At 46.1% G+C, this 16082-nt stretch overlaps 1 protein-coding gene across 2 annotated transcripts in view; it reads left to right on the forward strand.

Annotated features, from left to right (window-relative positions):
• Positions 1–16082, forward strand: part of TXNDC11 (thioredoxin domain containing 11) — a 100810-nt gene that overhangs the window by 49287 nt on the left and 35441 nt on the right. For both annotated transcript variants that reach the window (XM_073362418.1, XM_073362419.1), the window contains one exon: positions 5484–5596. In XM_073362418.1, coding sequence (XP_073218519.1) covers positions 5484–5596 — 113 coding nt within the window. The remainder of the gene's footprint in view (positions 1–5483; positions 5597–16082) is intronic.

Here is a 16082-nt window from a genome sequence, read left to right on the forward strand (position 1 = left end):
CTAAGGTGTTCTCTGTTGTAGTAGCCTATAGCAGATGATGTGGTTTTACCATCTTCCTCTACCTCGATGATTGGCTCTGTGTTGCCAGGTCCATCACAGCAAGGGCTTACATGCCGAGAGACAGGTGTCAGGCTATGAATGTTGTCATAGGCCAGATCATAACCAACACCAGAGTGCCTGTCATGACCCCTCTCTCTTCATGCGCTTACATCACACCTTTTGGAAGACTCCACCTTCATTGCCTACAAGTGTGACTTTAAACTATGTACTCACCAAACTGACAGTCCATGAGCACCATAGCTACTGTTCCCTCCCAAATGATATTGTCCCATCTGGTTTGCATTGGCATTCCATTCCTCGCTTCCTCACTAGACAGGACAGTTGTTTCCAATACATCTCTCTTGGGTTGTGGAGCTCACATAGACAACTGTGCAGTGCATGGCATCTAGACATCTCGAGAGTGCAGAATGCACATCAATGTTCTGGAGCTACAAGCAGTTCAAAGAGCTTGCGTAACCTTTTTCCTGTTCCTCATAATGTCAGACAATATTATGACTGTCTCTTACATCAACAAACAAGGAGGCGAGAGATATGCCCCCCATGTGTTCAGAAGCAATCAGCCTGTGCAACTGGTATGTCAGCAATCAGTTTACCCTGTTGGCAGTGTACCTTCCAAGAAACCAGAATGTGCTAGTGGACTCTCTCAGCAGACACTTTGATCACGACTGGGAGCTTCTCACCTCTGTGGTAAACACTTTAGCTCTAAGAGGGACTCCCTGTTTGCTTGGGAGGCCAACAGGTCTCTGGTGGAAGTGTAACATATACTGTTCCAGAGGAGCCCTGGGTTACCACTGGAAGGATGATGCTCTGCTCCTCTCATGGTCAGATCATCTGAACAATGCCTTCTCTCCACTACCACTTCTGCCTCAAGTTTTGTGCAAGATTTGGCAGGACAATGCACAGCTTATTCTCATTCCCCCCCGCTCCCCCCCCCCCAGTGCAGACATTTTTGGTTTCCGAAGCTCCTATGCATGTTGCCTCAGGCACCAATCATTATTTCTACATTTCCTGATCTCCAGACTCAGGGAACAGCAAGATTAGACATCTCAAGCCATGTCTGCTTCATCTCAATGCCTGGTTTTTGGATGGGCACTATCCTTTGAGCAATCGTGTTCTGAAGCTGTACAAAACATCCTTTCTAACAGCAGGAAGGATTCCACTAGGAAATTATATCTAGTCAAGTGGAAGTGTTTCACTGTCTGGGCACTTCAGACTTATTTCTCCAGAAGCCACAGATATTCCTTTCATTCTGGACTATATTCTTTCCCTGAAGACAGCAGGTTTGTCTCTCAGTTCCTTGTGAGCCTTCTTGGCAGCATACCATTCACCTTCACGGGGCTACTCAATCTTCGCGCCCCTTCTGACCAGCAGATTCTGGAAATGCCTAATCAGAACCTTTCCTCCTACAAAAAAGCCTACTCCTCAACGAGACTTGAACCTTGTTCTCTCAGTATGCACTAAGCCCCCTTTTGCACCATTAGGTTCTTCTCCATGGCTCTCCTATCCATGAAAGTTGCATTCCTGGTAGCCATCACCTCAGCCAAGTGGATTAGTGAGCTTGGGGCGTTGATGGTAAATTCTTCTTACACTATATTCTATACGGAAAAGGTTTAATTAGCTTTACATTCTAAATTCACCCCTAAAATAGTTTGAGTTTTGTCTGAACCAGTCTATCCACTTGCCTGTGTTCTTCCCAAAACTTCATGCATCCTCAGAAGTAAGGAGGCTCTATTCCCTCAGTGTTTGGTGAGCCTTTTACCTGCAGAGAATGAAAACAATCAGGAAACCTCCTAGACCAGGGGTTCTCAAACTTCATTGCACTGTGACCACCTTCTGAGAACAAAAATTATTACATGACCTCAGGAGTGTGGACTGAAGCCTGAACCCCCCGCCCTGAGCAGGGGCAGGGGGTGGAGGCTTTGTAACCTGAGCCCCGCCACTCAGGACTCAAGCCCTCAGGCGTGGGCTTCAGCCCTAGGCAGTGCGGCTCAGATGTCAGCTTCAGCCTCAGGCCCCAGCAACTCTAACACCAGCTCTGGTGACCCCAATAAAACGGATTCCTGACCCACTTTGGGGTCCCGACCCACCGTTTGAGAACCACTGCTGGCCTAGACTATTTTGTCGACATAGTGGAAAGGGTGAGGGGTCAGGCAATATCCTCTCACAGAATCTCAAAATGAATCTCGGGCTGTATTTTGTTCTGCTATCAGCTGTTTAATTTTTCCCCTCTTCATGGAGTAAGAGCTCATTCCGCATGAGTGCAAGCAATGTGTATGGTGTTGCTTTGAGGTGCCTCTACTGCTCTTTGTAAGGCAGTTACATGGAGCTCAGTGCACACATTTGCTAGATACTGTGGCTTGGTACAGGACTCCTCTGCTGATGCATCTTTTGGAAGAGCAGTCCTTTGTTTGGCTCTGCCATCTACAGCCTTGTACCTTCCTCCTATTTGAGTGCTACTTGTCAGTTACCCACAGTGGACTACATAGAGGGACCAACACTTGAAGAAGAGAAAGTTACTTCCCTTATAGTAACTGTAGGTTCTTTGAGATGTGTGGTCCGTATCTGTATTCCACTATCCACCATCCTTCCCCTTTGCTTTGGATCTTCTCTGATTCACAGTAGAGAAGAACTGGAGAGGTGGTTGGTCCACCCCACCCTTTATCTCCTTGTTCAGAGGCACGAGGTAAGCCATGTGCAGACCAATAGACACAGGTTTCAAAATTCTCCAGGTGTATGGAGCATATGCATACCCACAGTGGAATATAGATAAGGATTATAGATTTCAAAGAACCTACAGTACTATAAGTTTCAGAGTAGCAGCTGTGTTAGTCTGTATTCGCAAAAAGAAAAGGAGTTCTAGTGGCACCTTAGAGACTAACCAATTTATTTGAGACTAAATTGGTTAGACTCTAAGGTGCCACTAGTACTCCTTTTCTTTTTGTCAGTACTATAAGGTGAGTAGCTTTCTTTTATTAGACACTAAGTGCATGACCTTGCACTTGTACTATTTCATCCCACTTCTGTCACTCCAATCTTCAATGTCATCCAGAGCTTCCTCACTGATATGTGAAAGTCTGTTTACACTAGAGTTTTGTAGTCAGGCCCATCTCTCTTCTCAGGCCTCTGCCTGAGAGGGTAATTGTTGGAAAGATGTATAGTTTAGTGGTGAATGACAGTCTTCAGCGTTGACATTACTCAACAAATTATGTATCTTATTTTTAAATATTATTCCAACACCCAGCACCTGTTTTTATCTATCGGAGGAGGATTAAAGAATTAATTTTCAATGGTACTTTCCAGCATATACCCCTGTTTCACATTTGGATGTCAGTGCAGAAGTGAAATCCTAAACTGATTTAAGGGATTTTTCCCCTGCATCATATGTGATTTTTGAGTTCTCTAAAAGAATTCCCTTTTTTTTCCCCCCCACTCCCAGTTTCAAAAATTGGCTAGAAACAAACAGTATTCTGATATACAGTATGTCTGCTGCTTCTAATGGGCACTGTGAAAAATTAAATGAAATAAAAAAGTAAAATATATAGTATAGTAACATACAAAATACTTCCAAATGCTCTCGGAGAGTGAAGAAAAGCCGTTTAATATGGCTGATTTTGTTTTCTGTTCCTGTGTTTCAGCGGATCATTTTCAATTACACATGTGCACTAACATGGTTTCATTGCAGTTAAAGATAAAAAGTGAAATGGAGAACAAATTAAAACCATACAGTTCAAAGGCCATTCCTTGTTTTTCCAGTCCTCATTTTGAAGGTGGTGGCCTTTGTTATTTCACGTTCTTATAAAACATAGTTATTTTAACATGATGCCATGTGTTTTTCAGATGTGGAAGAATGCAGAATGTTTTTATTGAATGTTAAAAGTCAAGTAACAATCATGTAAACTCCTAAATGCTTGTGTCTAAATGTGGCAACTAGAGATATGAGGATAGTACATGTTTCCTGTATATGATTGCAGAAGGCTAAGCTGGCTTTTCTGTTGTCCCATCTTTCAGTAATAATACAATGTAATTTACAGTGATAATTTGGTGTATAGAAGGTATATGGCTGCATAGGTGCTAAGCACTTACTTTGTAGTCATTTTAGAATGATGCAGAATAGTTATATTTAAATGGATCGCTGATCCCTTTATTTTATATTTATATTCCTTTATTCAATATTTCAAACTCAGGAAGAGGATAAGTAGACTCTATGAGTGAAGGAGGCTCAGGTAATATAGTGCCCACTTACGTCTGGATCTCCATGGCATCCACATAGTACTATGAGTGCATTCACAGGCTGATGAAGTTTTGATCTGATTGTTCGGCTTTGTGAAGGAGGCTCAGGTAATATAGTGCCCACTTACGTCTGGATCTCCATGGCATCCACATAGTACTATGAGTGCATTCACAGGCTGATGAAGTTTTGATCTGATTGTTCGGCTTTGTGAGACAATCAGAATGTTAATTTTATTGTAACAGATTTTTCTCAGAAATGTTGCATGAATGAACAGAAAGCTTACTTAAATTTAAGACGTGTAAATTTATTAGGGGGAATCATTTTGTATGTATAGTTGAGATTATGTTTTCCAATGTGCTTTACTTTGCATTTATCAACATTGGATTTCATCTGCCATTTTCTTACCCAGTCACCCAGTTTTGTGAGATCCCTTTCTAACTCTTGACAGTCAGTTTTGGACTTACCTATCTTGAGTGATTTTGTATCATCTGCAGATTTTGCCACTTCACTATTCACCCCCTTTTCCAGATAATTTATGAATAAGTTGAACAGCACAGGTCCCAATACAGATTCTTAGGGGCATCCTCTCTCCATTGCAAAAACTGACTGTTTATTCTTACCCTTTGTTTCCTGTCATTTAACCAGTTACTGATCAATGACAGGATCTTTCCTCTTATTCCATGACTACCTACTTTGCTTAAGAGCTTTTGGTGTGGGACCTTTTCAAAGGTTTTTTGAAAGTCCAAATATACTATCAACTGGATCATCCTTAACCACATGCTTGCTGACTCCTTCAAAGAACTCTAATAGATTGGTGAGGCATGATTTCCCTTTACAAAAGCCATGTTGACTCTTCTCCAACATATCATGTTCATCTATGTGTCTGATCATTCTGTTCCTATAAACAAATGGAGTAAGCCAATATACTTCTCCTGTTTCTTGTTTTGTCATGTCTTGCTGTGTGACATGAGGTTAGCTTTCTGCCTCTCTGTTTCCCTTTCTGTACAATGGAGATAATGATAGTTACCCTCCTTAGTAAAGTACTTGAAGATTTACAGGTGAAAAGCACTACATAGTTGTTAAGTATTATTATAATAAAATCATTATTGTTTAAAGGGAGATAACAGTATTAACATACCCTTCTCCTTCAGTGTTTCAAAATTTTATTAAAACTGAAAATTTACACTTTCAGATTACCTTGGAACAATACATTTTGGAGTGATCACGGATAAACAAATTGCAGAGGAGATCTCGTTGACGCACTCAGGAAGTGTGTACCTTCATAGACATGTCAACACTTCGCTTGTGAGTACTATTATTATTACTTAACATTTATATTTCAGTAGCAACCAGAGGCCAACTAGGTTGGACCCTTCGTGCTAGGCACTATATAAACATAGAGTAGATGACAGTGCTTCAGAGAGCTTTCATAAAGCTATTATGTGCTAGAATGCAGTGTATTTAAGAACTGACATTTCCATAGTGTAGTATCTATTGTCCTTCTGTGGAAGATAAAAATAAGTAATTGTGTTTGGTTTTTGTTAGTTTTAAATAGTGGATGCTACTGTGTTTGTACAGTGTTTTTAAGAGTAACATACCACTCAGTTTCATTCCTGATGTTGGCCTGACACTTCATAGCAGAAATAAGAGTGTCCATACTGGATCAGACCAATTGTCCATCTAGTCCAGTATCCTGTTTTCCGATAGTAGCCAGTGCCTGTCAGATGCTTCAGAGGGAATGAACAGAAGAGGGCAATTTTTTGAGTGATCTATCCCCTGTTGTCCAGTCCCAGCTCCTGGCAGTTGGAATTTTAGAGACACCCAGAGCATGGGATTGTGTCCCTCACCATCTTGGTTAATAGCCATTGATGTACCGATTCTCCATAAATTAACCTAATTCTTTTTTTACGCCAGTTATACTTTTGGCCTTCACAACACAACACCCCTGGCAATGAGTTCCACACATTGACTGTGCAGTGTGTGAAAAAGCACTTCTTTATGTTTGTTTTAAACCTGCAGCCTATTAATTTCTTTGAGTGACCCCTGGTGCTGGTGCTTGTGTTATGTGAAACAACACATCCCTATTCATTTTCTCCATACCATTCATGATTTTATAGACCTCTGTCATATCCCTCCTTAGTCGTCTCTTGTCTAAACTGAATAGTCCCAGTCATTTTAATTTCTTCTCATATGTGGAAGCCATTCCAGATCCTGTAATCATTTTTATTACCCTTCTCTGTAGCTTTACCAGGTATAATATATTTTTTTCGAGATGGGGTGCCCAGAACTGCAGACCCCCAGACACACTTGGATCCTGGCCAGGGAGATCCCCTATACAGCGGCCTCCACAGCCCGCTGCCCCTCCGAGCATATGCCAAGGTGTGGAACCGCCAACGCTAAACGTAAGGAGAGATCCCATCATGAGAGCAAGAAACACTCTCATAGGCACAAGAGCAGATTCCTGCAGCAAACTGCTCATGAGGGACATGTTCTCGCCCCATGCCGTGCCAGGTTGGGTGAGATATTGTGCACAGGTCCCATGGAACCACTGCTAAAGATTCCCCTGCTGGAGGATAAGGCTAAGAAGAATCGGGATCTGTTGATATCGCTGGTCACCTTGGTACTGGGACTATTAGAATGTCTATCTGTGAGCGCAGGTTCAGATACTCAGATGGTGGCGCCTTGACACCATATGGACAGACCAGGCCTGACCACGGGAACAGCTCCCTCCAGAGTCTCCATGGGAACCCAATGGACTCTGGGATGTATGGAGACTTTCTTGTCTCCAGAGGTGTTTCTGCTGTACCCGCAATCCCCACTCCTCTCAGGCCCTTCCATTCTCCGGGACATTACCACACCAGAGTATGAACTGCTGCTCCTGCTGCAGGAGAGGCACCTTCCCTGTTTGTTGGACCAGAGACCTCTGGTACCAGCAGTCCTGCTGTTTCAGTCGGAACTGTCATCTGACTCGGAGGAGTCCCAGGATGTAAGCCAGCCAGTTTCACCCTCGCCCCTCAGGCACCCCTTCCTTGCCCAGCTGTGACCCCTCCCCAGATACCTCTTCCCCTGGGGCCCTCCCAAACTGATGGATCCCACGTTCTGGCCCTACTGGAACCCCTGGGACCCATACTATAGGTAGCAGGCACCATCACAAGGGTCCTATCGTTCTTTCTTCGCGAGGCAACTGGCTCCATCAATTTACGAGGAGGAAGATGGTACTGCCGGTTCTGACCAGAGCCTCCTTGTCACTGGTTGAGACAGTCATCCTCTTGCTGCTCTCTCTGTCGAATGATTCTCGGCATTATCACAAACTTCTGCAGAGTGGCTACTGACTTACATATCCCACTGGAGGAAGTCCAGGACCCCCAACACATCCTCCAGTCACAGGGACCACTCCAGTGGCTCTCCCTATGAATGAGGCTATCCTGGAACCAATCTGAACGGTGTGGGACACTCCAGCATTGTGTGCCCCAACCCCCAAAAGAGCTGAGAGATGCTACTTAGTGTTGCACTAAAGTGGTGGACTTCCTCTTCACCCACCTGGCCCCTAACTCATTAGTTGTCCAGGAAGCCACAGAACAATCCCATCAACACCCCCAAAAGTCCACTCCACCAGACAGGGGGTCAAAAAGATTGGATCTCCTGGGCAGGAGGGCCTTTTCATTGGCAAGTCTGCAATTCTGCATAGCAAACTACTAGGCTCTGTTAGCTAAGTACAACTTTAACACATATGGCAGGCTAGCAGAGTTTAAGGACAAGCTCCCTGTGGAAGACCAGGCCCAGTTTCAGGCCCTAGTTGACAAGGGTACACTGGTGGCGAAGGTGGCCCTCCAGGCAGCTGTGGATGCAGCTGACACCGTTTCCTGTTCCGTAGCCCCCAGACCAGTGATGCACAGGGATTTCTGGCTTCAGTCTTCAGGGTTTCTGCAGTAGGTCCAAAACACCATCGAGGACGTCCCTTTCGTTGAAGCCAGTCTCTTCAGTGCTCAAAAGGATGCATCTCTGCTGTCCTTGAACTCATGCTTCAGTAACCCTCACTATTATTAGACTTGGTTGTCTAGATGGGAACCAAGGGCTGGAATGCCTAAAGGGGACAGTGTTTGTCTTCTTTTTAACCAGTGTGGTACTGTAGCAGCTCTTTTATTACTGGCTTGGTGAATCTAATTATACAATAAACCACCAGTTTTGGGAATTGTCTGCCCTATTGCTTCCAGTCTGCCCTGAGTGTGGCATTCTCATTGTGGCACATCTAGATACCTGGTTACACTAGGAATCTGTGTAAACGAACATAAGCCTGTTTTGTCATGTACCCAGATGATAAATTTTATAGGGGCGAGAATGGACTTGGTAGCTCTGTGGGCCTTCCTCCCGACAGACCGCTTTGTGGCTATGAGCACCCAAATCATCCACATCTGTTGTAAACCCCTCATGACAGTCCACCGGTGCCTCTCCCTTTTGGGGCACATAGCAGCTTGTATCTACATGATGTCCTTTGCAAGACTCCACCTGCGATGCCTACAAACCTGGCTCTTCCTGACCTGCAAGCCAAACAGGAACCACTTAGACTCCAGAGTCACCGTTCTCTTGGATGTTCGGACCTCTCTTGTTTGTTTGTTCATCCAATCCGTCCAAGGTCATGATCGGGACCCCCTTAACCCCCCCCCCCCCTGCAGGCCACCATTGTGACGTACGCTTCCTTTATGGAATGGGGTGCCCACGTGGACGCCAAGGGAAGCCAGGCTACACATAAATGTCCTGTAACTTAGGACAGTCCACTTTGTCTGCAAAGCCTTTCTTCCCGTCCTTTGTGATCTCCGCATATAACTTCTTTCAGATAACATTGCCACAATGGTCTACATTTACAAGCAAGGAGGGATCAGGTCTCATTTCCTCTGCTTGGAGTTGCTCAGACCATAGAATTGGTGCATCTGAAACCAAGTGACCTTACAGACTGCATATCTGCCATGCACCCAGAATTCCCTGGCAAACAGACTGAGCAGGAGTTTCCACATGGATCATGAATGGCACTCCATGACACACTATTGACTGACCTCTTCACATAGTGGGGTACCCCCAGCTGGGACTTTTTTTCATCACGTGAATCGCAATCTCCTCTTGTATTGCTCCAGGGGCGCGGTAGTCAAAGACTCTCAAGGTGATGCTCTTCTGCTCCTATGAATAGGCCACCTCTGATATGCCTTTCACCCCCATCCCCCATTTCCCTTTTGCATCAGGTTCTCAGGAAGGTGCATTGGGACACAGCCACCATCATCCTCATAGCACCCTGCTGACCATGACAGTTCTGGTTCACAGATCTGAAGCTCTCCACCCATCCACCGATCAGACTTGATTATTCCAGGATCTTCTGATGCAATTCAAGGCAGCTCAAACATCCTAACTTAGGCATACTTCACCTCACAGCCTGGTGTTGGGATGAGCATCTGACATAGACCATTTGTGTTCTGTGCCAATCCAGCAGATCCTTTCCCAGAGCAAAAAAAATCCACCAGAATGTGCTATCAAGGAAAGTGACGTCGCTTCTTGGAGTGGGCCTGCTGCCCACCATTCCCCAGACACTGTGACTATTACTGGCATCCTGATTACCTCCTTGACCTGACAACATCAGGTTTAGCTTTCAGCTCTATCTGTGTGCATCTTGCTGCATTTAGCACCTTCCTTCCCCCCGTGGATGGATGCTCCATTTTTACACCCCTATGATGGTACCATTTATGAAAGGCCTTCTCAAAACCTTCTTGCCAGTCACCAAAACCACCCGTCAGTGGAACCTTAACTTCGTCCTCTCAGCCCTCACAAGACCACCTTTGAACCTATAGTAACCTGTACCATGACCCACATTTCTGTGAAAATGTCATTCCTGGTTGCCATCACTTTGGCCAGAAAGGTCAGTGTACTAGCAGCCATGATTGTGACCCACCCTACACAGCAGTACCCCTTATATCCTCGGTCGGAAGCATGAGGAAACATACCACATGTGTGGGTCGTGGACATTGGTTAGAAAAAACTTCTGGACTCAGGCACATGGCATGCATTCACACCTACGTGTGGAATACAGATAGGGACCACACATCTTGAAGAACCTCCATTTACAGTAAGTAACCTCCTCTTTCCTCCCCATTAAGGTTATCCTTAGCATGATTATCCCTTATGGCCGCCAAATCTTTTTCAGAGTCACTGCCTCCTAGGATAGAGTCTCCTCATCATAGTATATTAGGATTGGAGGGGACCTCAGGAGGTCATCTAGTCCAACCCCCTGCTCAAAGCAGGACCAATCCCCAACTAAATCATCCCAGCCAGAGCTTTGTCAAGCCTGACCTTAAAAACTTCTAAGGAAGGAGATTCCACCACCTCCCTAGGTAACGCATTCCAGTGTTTCACCACCCTCCTAGTGAAAAAGTTTTTCCTAATATCCAACCTAAACCTCCCTCACTGCAACTTGAGACCATTACTCCTTGTTCTGTCATCTGCTACCACTGAGAACCGTCTAGATCCATCCTCTTGGAACCCTCTTTCAGGTATCCCCCTTTGAAAGCAGCTACCAAATCGCCCCTCATTCTTCTCTTCCGCAGACTAAACAATCCCAGTTCCCTCAGCCTCTCCTCATAAGTCATGTGTTCCAGTCTCCTAATCATTTTTTTGCCCTCCACTGGACTCTGTCCAATTTTTTCACATCCTTCTTGTAGTGTGGGGCCCAAAACTGGACACAGTAGTCTAGATGAGGCCTCACCAATGTCAAATAGAGGGAAATGATCACGTCCCTCGATCTACTGGCAATACCCCTATTTATACATCCCAAAATGCCATTGGCCTTCTTGGCAACAAGGGCACACTGTTGACTCATATCCAGCTTCTCATCCACTGTAACCCCTAGGTCCTTTTCTGCAGAACTGCTGCCAAGCCTTTCAGTCCCTAGGCTGTAACGGTGCATGGGATTCTTCCATCCTAAGTGCAGGACTCTGCACTTGTCCTTGTTGAACCTCATCAGATTTCTTTTGGCCCAATCCTCTAATTTGTCTAGGTCCCTCTGTATCCTATTGCTACCCTCCAGCGTATCTACCTCTCCTCCCAGTTTAGTGTTATCTGCAAACTTGCTGAGGGTGCAATCCACGCCATCCTCCAGGTCACTAATGAAGATATTGAACAAAACCGGCCCCATTCGGTTGGGGCACTCCACTTGATACCGGCTGCCAACTAGACATGGAGCCATTGATCACTACCCGTTGAGCCCGACAATCTAGCCAGCTTTCTATCCACCTTATAGTCCATTCATCTAGCCCATACTTCTTTAACTTGCTGGCAAGAATACTGTGGGAGACAGTGTCAAAAGCTTTGCTAAAGTCAAGAAACAACATGTCCACTGCTTTCCCCTCATCCACAGAGCCAGTTACCTCGTCATAGAAGGCAATTAGATTAGTCAGGCATGACTTGCCCTTGGTGAATCCATGCTGACTGTTCCTGATCACTTTCCTCTCCTCTAAGTGCTTCAGAATTAATTCCTTGAGGACCTGCTCCATGATTTTTCTAGGGACTGAGGTGAGGCTGACTGGCCTGCGGTTCCCCGGATCCTCCTCCTTCCCTTTTTTAAAGATTGGCACTACATTAGCCTTTTTCCAGTTGTCCGGGACCTCCCCCGATCGCCATGAGTTTTCAAAGATAATGGCCAATGGCTCTGCAATCACATCTGCCAATTCGTTTAGCACTCTCGGATGCAGCGCATCTGGCCCCATGGACTTGTGCTTGTCCAGCTTTTCTAAATAGTCCCGAACTACCTCTTTCTCCACAGAGGGCTGGTCACCTCCTCCCCATGCTGTGCTGCCCAGTGCAGTAGTCTGGGAGCTGACCTTGTTCGTGAAGACAGAGGCAAAAAAAGCACTGAGTACATTAGCTTTTTCCACATCCTCTGTCACTAGGTTGCCTCCCTCATTCATTAAGGGGCCCACACTTTCCTTGACTTTCCTCTTGTTGCTAACATACCTGAAGAAACCCTTCTTGTTACTCTTAACATCTCTTGCTAGCTGCAACTCCAGGTGTGATTTGGCCTTCCTGATTTCGTTCCTGCATGCCCGAGCAATATTTTTATAGTCTTCCCTGGTCATTTGTCCAATCTCCCACTTGTAAGCTTCTTTTTTGTGTTTAAGATCAGCAAGGCTTTCACTGTTAAGCCAGCTGGTCGTCTGCCATATTTACTATTCTTTCTACACATCAGGATGGTTTGTCCCTGTAACCTCAATAAGGATTCTTTAAAATACAGCCAGCGCTCCTGGACTCCTTTCCCCCTCATGTTATTCTCCCAGGGATCCTGCCCATCAGTTCCCTGAGGGAGTCAAAGTGTGCTTTTCTGAAGTCCAGGGTCCATATTCTGCTGCTCTCCTTTCTTCCTTGTGTCAGGATCCTGAACTCGACCATCTCATGGTCACTGCCTCCCAGGTTCCCATCCACTTGTGCTTCCCCTACTAATTCTTCCCAGTTTGTGAGCAGCAGGTCAAGAAGAGCTCTGCCCCTAGTTGGTTCCTCCAGCACTTGCACCAGGAAATTGTTCCCTACCCTTTTCAAAAGCTTCCTGGATTGTCTGTGCACCATTGTATTGCTCTCCCAGCAGATATCAGGATGATTGAAGTCTCCCATGAGAACCAGGGCCTGCAATCTAGTAACTTCCGTGAGTTGCCAGAAGAAAGCCTCGTCCACCTCATCCTCCTGATCCGGTGATCTATAGCAGACTCCCACCACGACATCACCCTTGTTGCTCACACTTCTAAACTTAATCCAGAGACTCTCAGGTTTTTCTGCAGTTTCATACCGGAGCTCTGAGCAGTCATACTGCTCTCTTGCATACAGTGCAACTCCCCCACCATTTCTGTCCTGCCTGTCCTTCCTGAACAGTTTATATCCATCCATAACAGTACTCCAGTCAGGTGAGTTATCCCACCAAGTCTCTGTTATTCCAATCACATCATAATTCCTTGAGTGTGCCAGGACTTCCGGTTCTCCCTGCTTGTTTCCCAGGCTTCTTGCATTTGTGTATAGGCCCTTGAGATAACTTGCTGTTTGTCCTGTTTTCTTAGTTTGAGGCAGGAGCCCTCCCTGGTCGCGCTCTCCTGCTAGTGCTTCCTCCCTGTATCCCACGTCCCCACTTACCTCAGGGCTTTGGTCTCCTTCCCCTGGTGAACCTAGTTTAAAGCCCTCCTCACTAGGTTAGCCAGCCTGCTTGTGAAGATGCTCTTCCCTCTCTTCGTTAGCTGGAGCCCGTTTCTGCCTAGCACTCCTCCTTCTTGGAACACCATCCCATGATCGAAGAATCCAAAGCCTTCTCTCCAACACCACCTGCGTAGCCTTTTGTTGACTTCCATGATTCGACGGTCTCTACTCAAACGTTTTCCTTCCATGGGGCGGATGGATGAGAACACCACTTGCACCTCAAACTCCTTTATCCTTCTTCCCAGAGCCACGTAGTCTGCAGTGATCTCCTCAAGGTCATTCTTGGCAGTATTATTGGTGCCCACGTGGAGAAGCAGGAAGGGGTAGCGATCTGAGGGCTTGATGAGTCTTGGCAGTCTCTCAGTCACATCGTGAATCCTGGCAAGCAGCAGACTTCTCGGTTTTCCCGGTCAGGGCGGCAGATAGATGACTCAGTCCCCCTGAAGAGAGAGTCCCCGACCACCACCACCCGCCTCCTTCTCTGGGGGGTGGTGGTCGTGGAACCCCCGTCCCTAGGACAGTGCATCTCATGCCTTCCAATCGGCGGAGTCTCCTTCTGTTCCCTTCCCTCAGATGTATCATCTAGTCCACTCTCCGCATTAGTACCTGTGGAGAGAACATGAAAACGGTTGCTTACCTGTATATGCATTGCTAGTACATGGACGCTCCCCTTTCTTCTTCTGGAGGTCACATGCTGCCAGATTTCTTCACCGTCCTCCTGTCCCCGCTGCGCAGCCTGCTCTGAATCTTCAGAACATTGTGTCCATAGAAACATATCCTGACGTCTGTCCAGGAAATCTTCAGTTTCTCTTATGCAGGGTCAATACTTGTTTTTCTAGACCTTGAACTGGAAAAAGGCTAATGTAGTGCCAATCTTTAAAAAAGGGAAGAAGGAGGATCCTGGGAACTACAGGCCAGTCAGCCTCACCTCAGTCCCCGGAAAAATCATGGAGCAGGTCCTCAAGGAATCAATCCTGAAGCACTTACATGAGAGAAAAGTGATCAGGAACAGTCAGCATGGATTCACCAAGGGAAGGTTATGCCTGACTAATCTAATCGCCTTCTATGATGAGATTACTGGTTCTGTGGATGAAGGGAAAGCAGTGGATGTATTGTTTCTTGACTTTAGCAGAGCTTTTGACACGGCCTCTCACAGTATTCTTGTCAGCAAGTTAAAGAAGTATGGGCTGGATGAATGCACTATAAGGTGGATAGAAAGTTGGCTAGATTGTCAGGTTCAACGGGTAGTGATCAATGGCTCCATGTCTAGTTGGCAGCCGGCGTCAAGTGGAGTGCCCCAGGGGTCGGTCCTGGGGCCGGTTTTGTTCAATATCTTCATAAATGATCTGGAGGATGGTGTGGATTGCACTCTCAGCAAATTTGCGGATGATACTAAACTGGGAGGAGTGGTTGATACGCTGGAGGGCAGGGATAGGATACAGAGGGACCTAGACAAATTGGAGGATTGGGCCAAAAGAAATCTGATGAGGTTCAATAAGGATAAGTGCAGGGTCCTGCACTTAGGACGGAAGAACCCAATGCACAGCTACAGACTAGGGACCGAACGGCTAGGCAGAGTTCTGTGGAAAAGGACCTAGGGGTGATAGTGGACGAGAAGCTGGATATGAGTCAGCAGTGTGCCCTTGTTGCCAAGAAGGCCAATGGCATTTTGGGATGTATAAGTAGAGGCATAGCGAGCAGATCAAGGGACGTGATTGTTCCCCTCTATTCGACATTGGTGAGGCCTCATCTGGAGTAAGTACTGTGTCCAGTTTTGGGCCCCACACTACAAGAAGGATGTGGATAAATTAGAGAGAGTCCAGCGAAGGGCAACAAAAATGATTAGGGGTCTGGAACACATGACTTATGAGGAGAGGCTGAGGGAACTGGGATTGTTTAGTCTGCAGAAGAATGAGAGGGGATTTGATAGCTGCTTTCAACTACCTGAGAGGTGGTTCCAGAGAGGATGGTTCTAGACTATTCAGTGGTAGAAGAGGACAGGAGAAGGAGTAATCGTCTCAAGTTGCAGCGGGGGAGGTTTTGGTTGGATATTAGGAAAAACTTCTTCACTAGGAGGGTGGTGAAACACTGGAATGCATTACCTAGGGAGGTGGTAGAATCTCCTTCCTTCGAAGTTTTTAAGGTCAGGCTTGACAAAGCCCTGGCTGGGATGATTTAATTGGGGATCGATCCTGCTTTGAGCAGGGGGTTGGACTAGATGACCTCCTGAGGTCCCTTCCAACCCTGATATTCTATGATTCTATTCTATGATTCTCTTCCAATACGGAGACCAGCTTGCACTTTGTACAGACAAAGTCGCTTCTGTCCTGTGGAAGAAAGACAAACATGGCACATCAGGTGCAGCTCACAACAGCTGAACACTCCCCATCCATATTACCTTCATTCTACGAGCTTCCTCAGGAGTTGTAGTAACTAGTCAGAGAAGCTGGCAAGATGTAAGCCTCAGTGGGCTCTCCCCAGGCGAACTCCCTCTGTTAGCCTCTCTGCTGTTTGCCGCTCAGCTGGTTCGCAGCTGACTGCCTTTTTATAACAATCAGGCCCACTCAAGGCTCACCTG

This window comes from Lepidochelys kempii, chromosome 10 (genome assembly GCF_965140265.1).
Source record: "Lepidochelys kempii isolate rLepKem1 chromosome 10, rLepKem1.hap2, whole genome shotgun sequence".
NCBI lineage: Eukaryota > Metazoa > Chordata > Testudines > Cheloniidae > Lepidochelys > Lepidochelys kempii.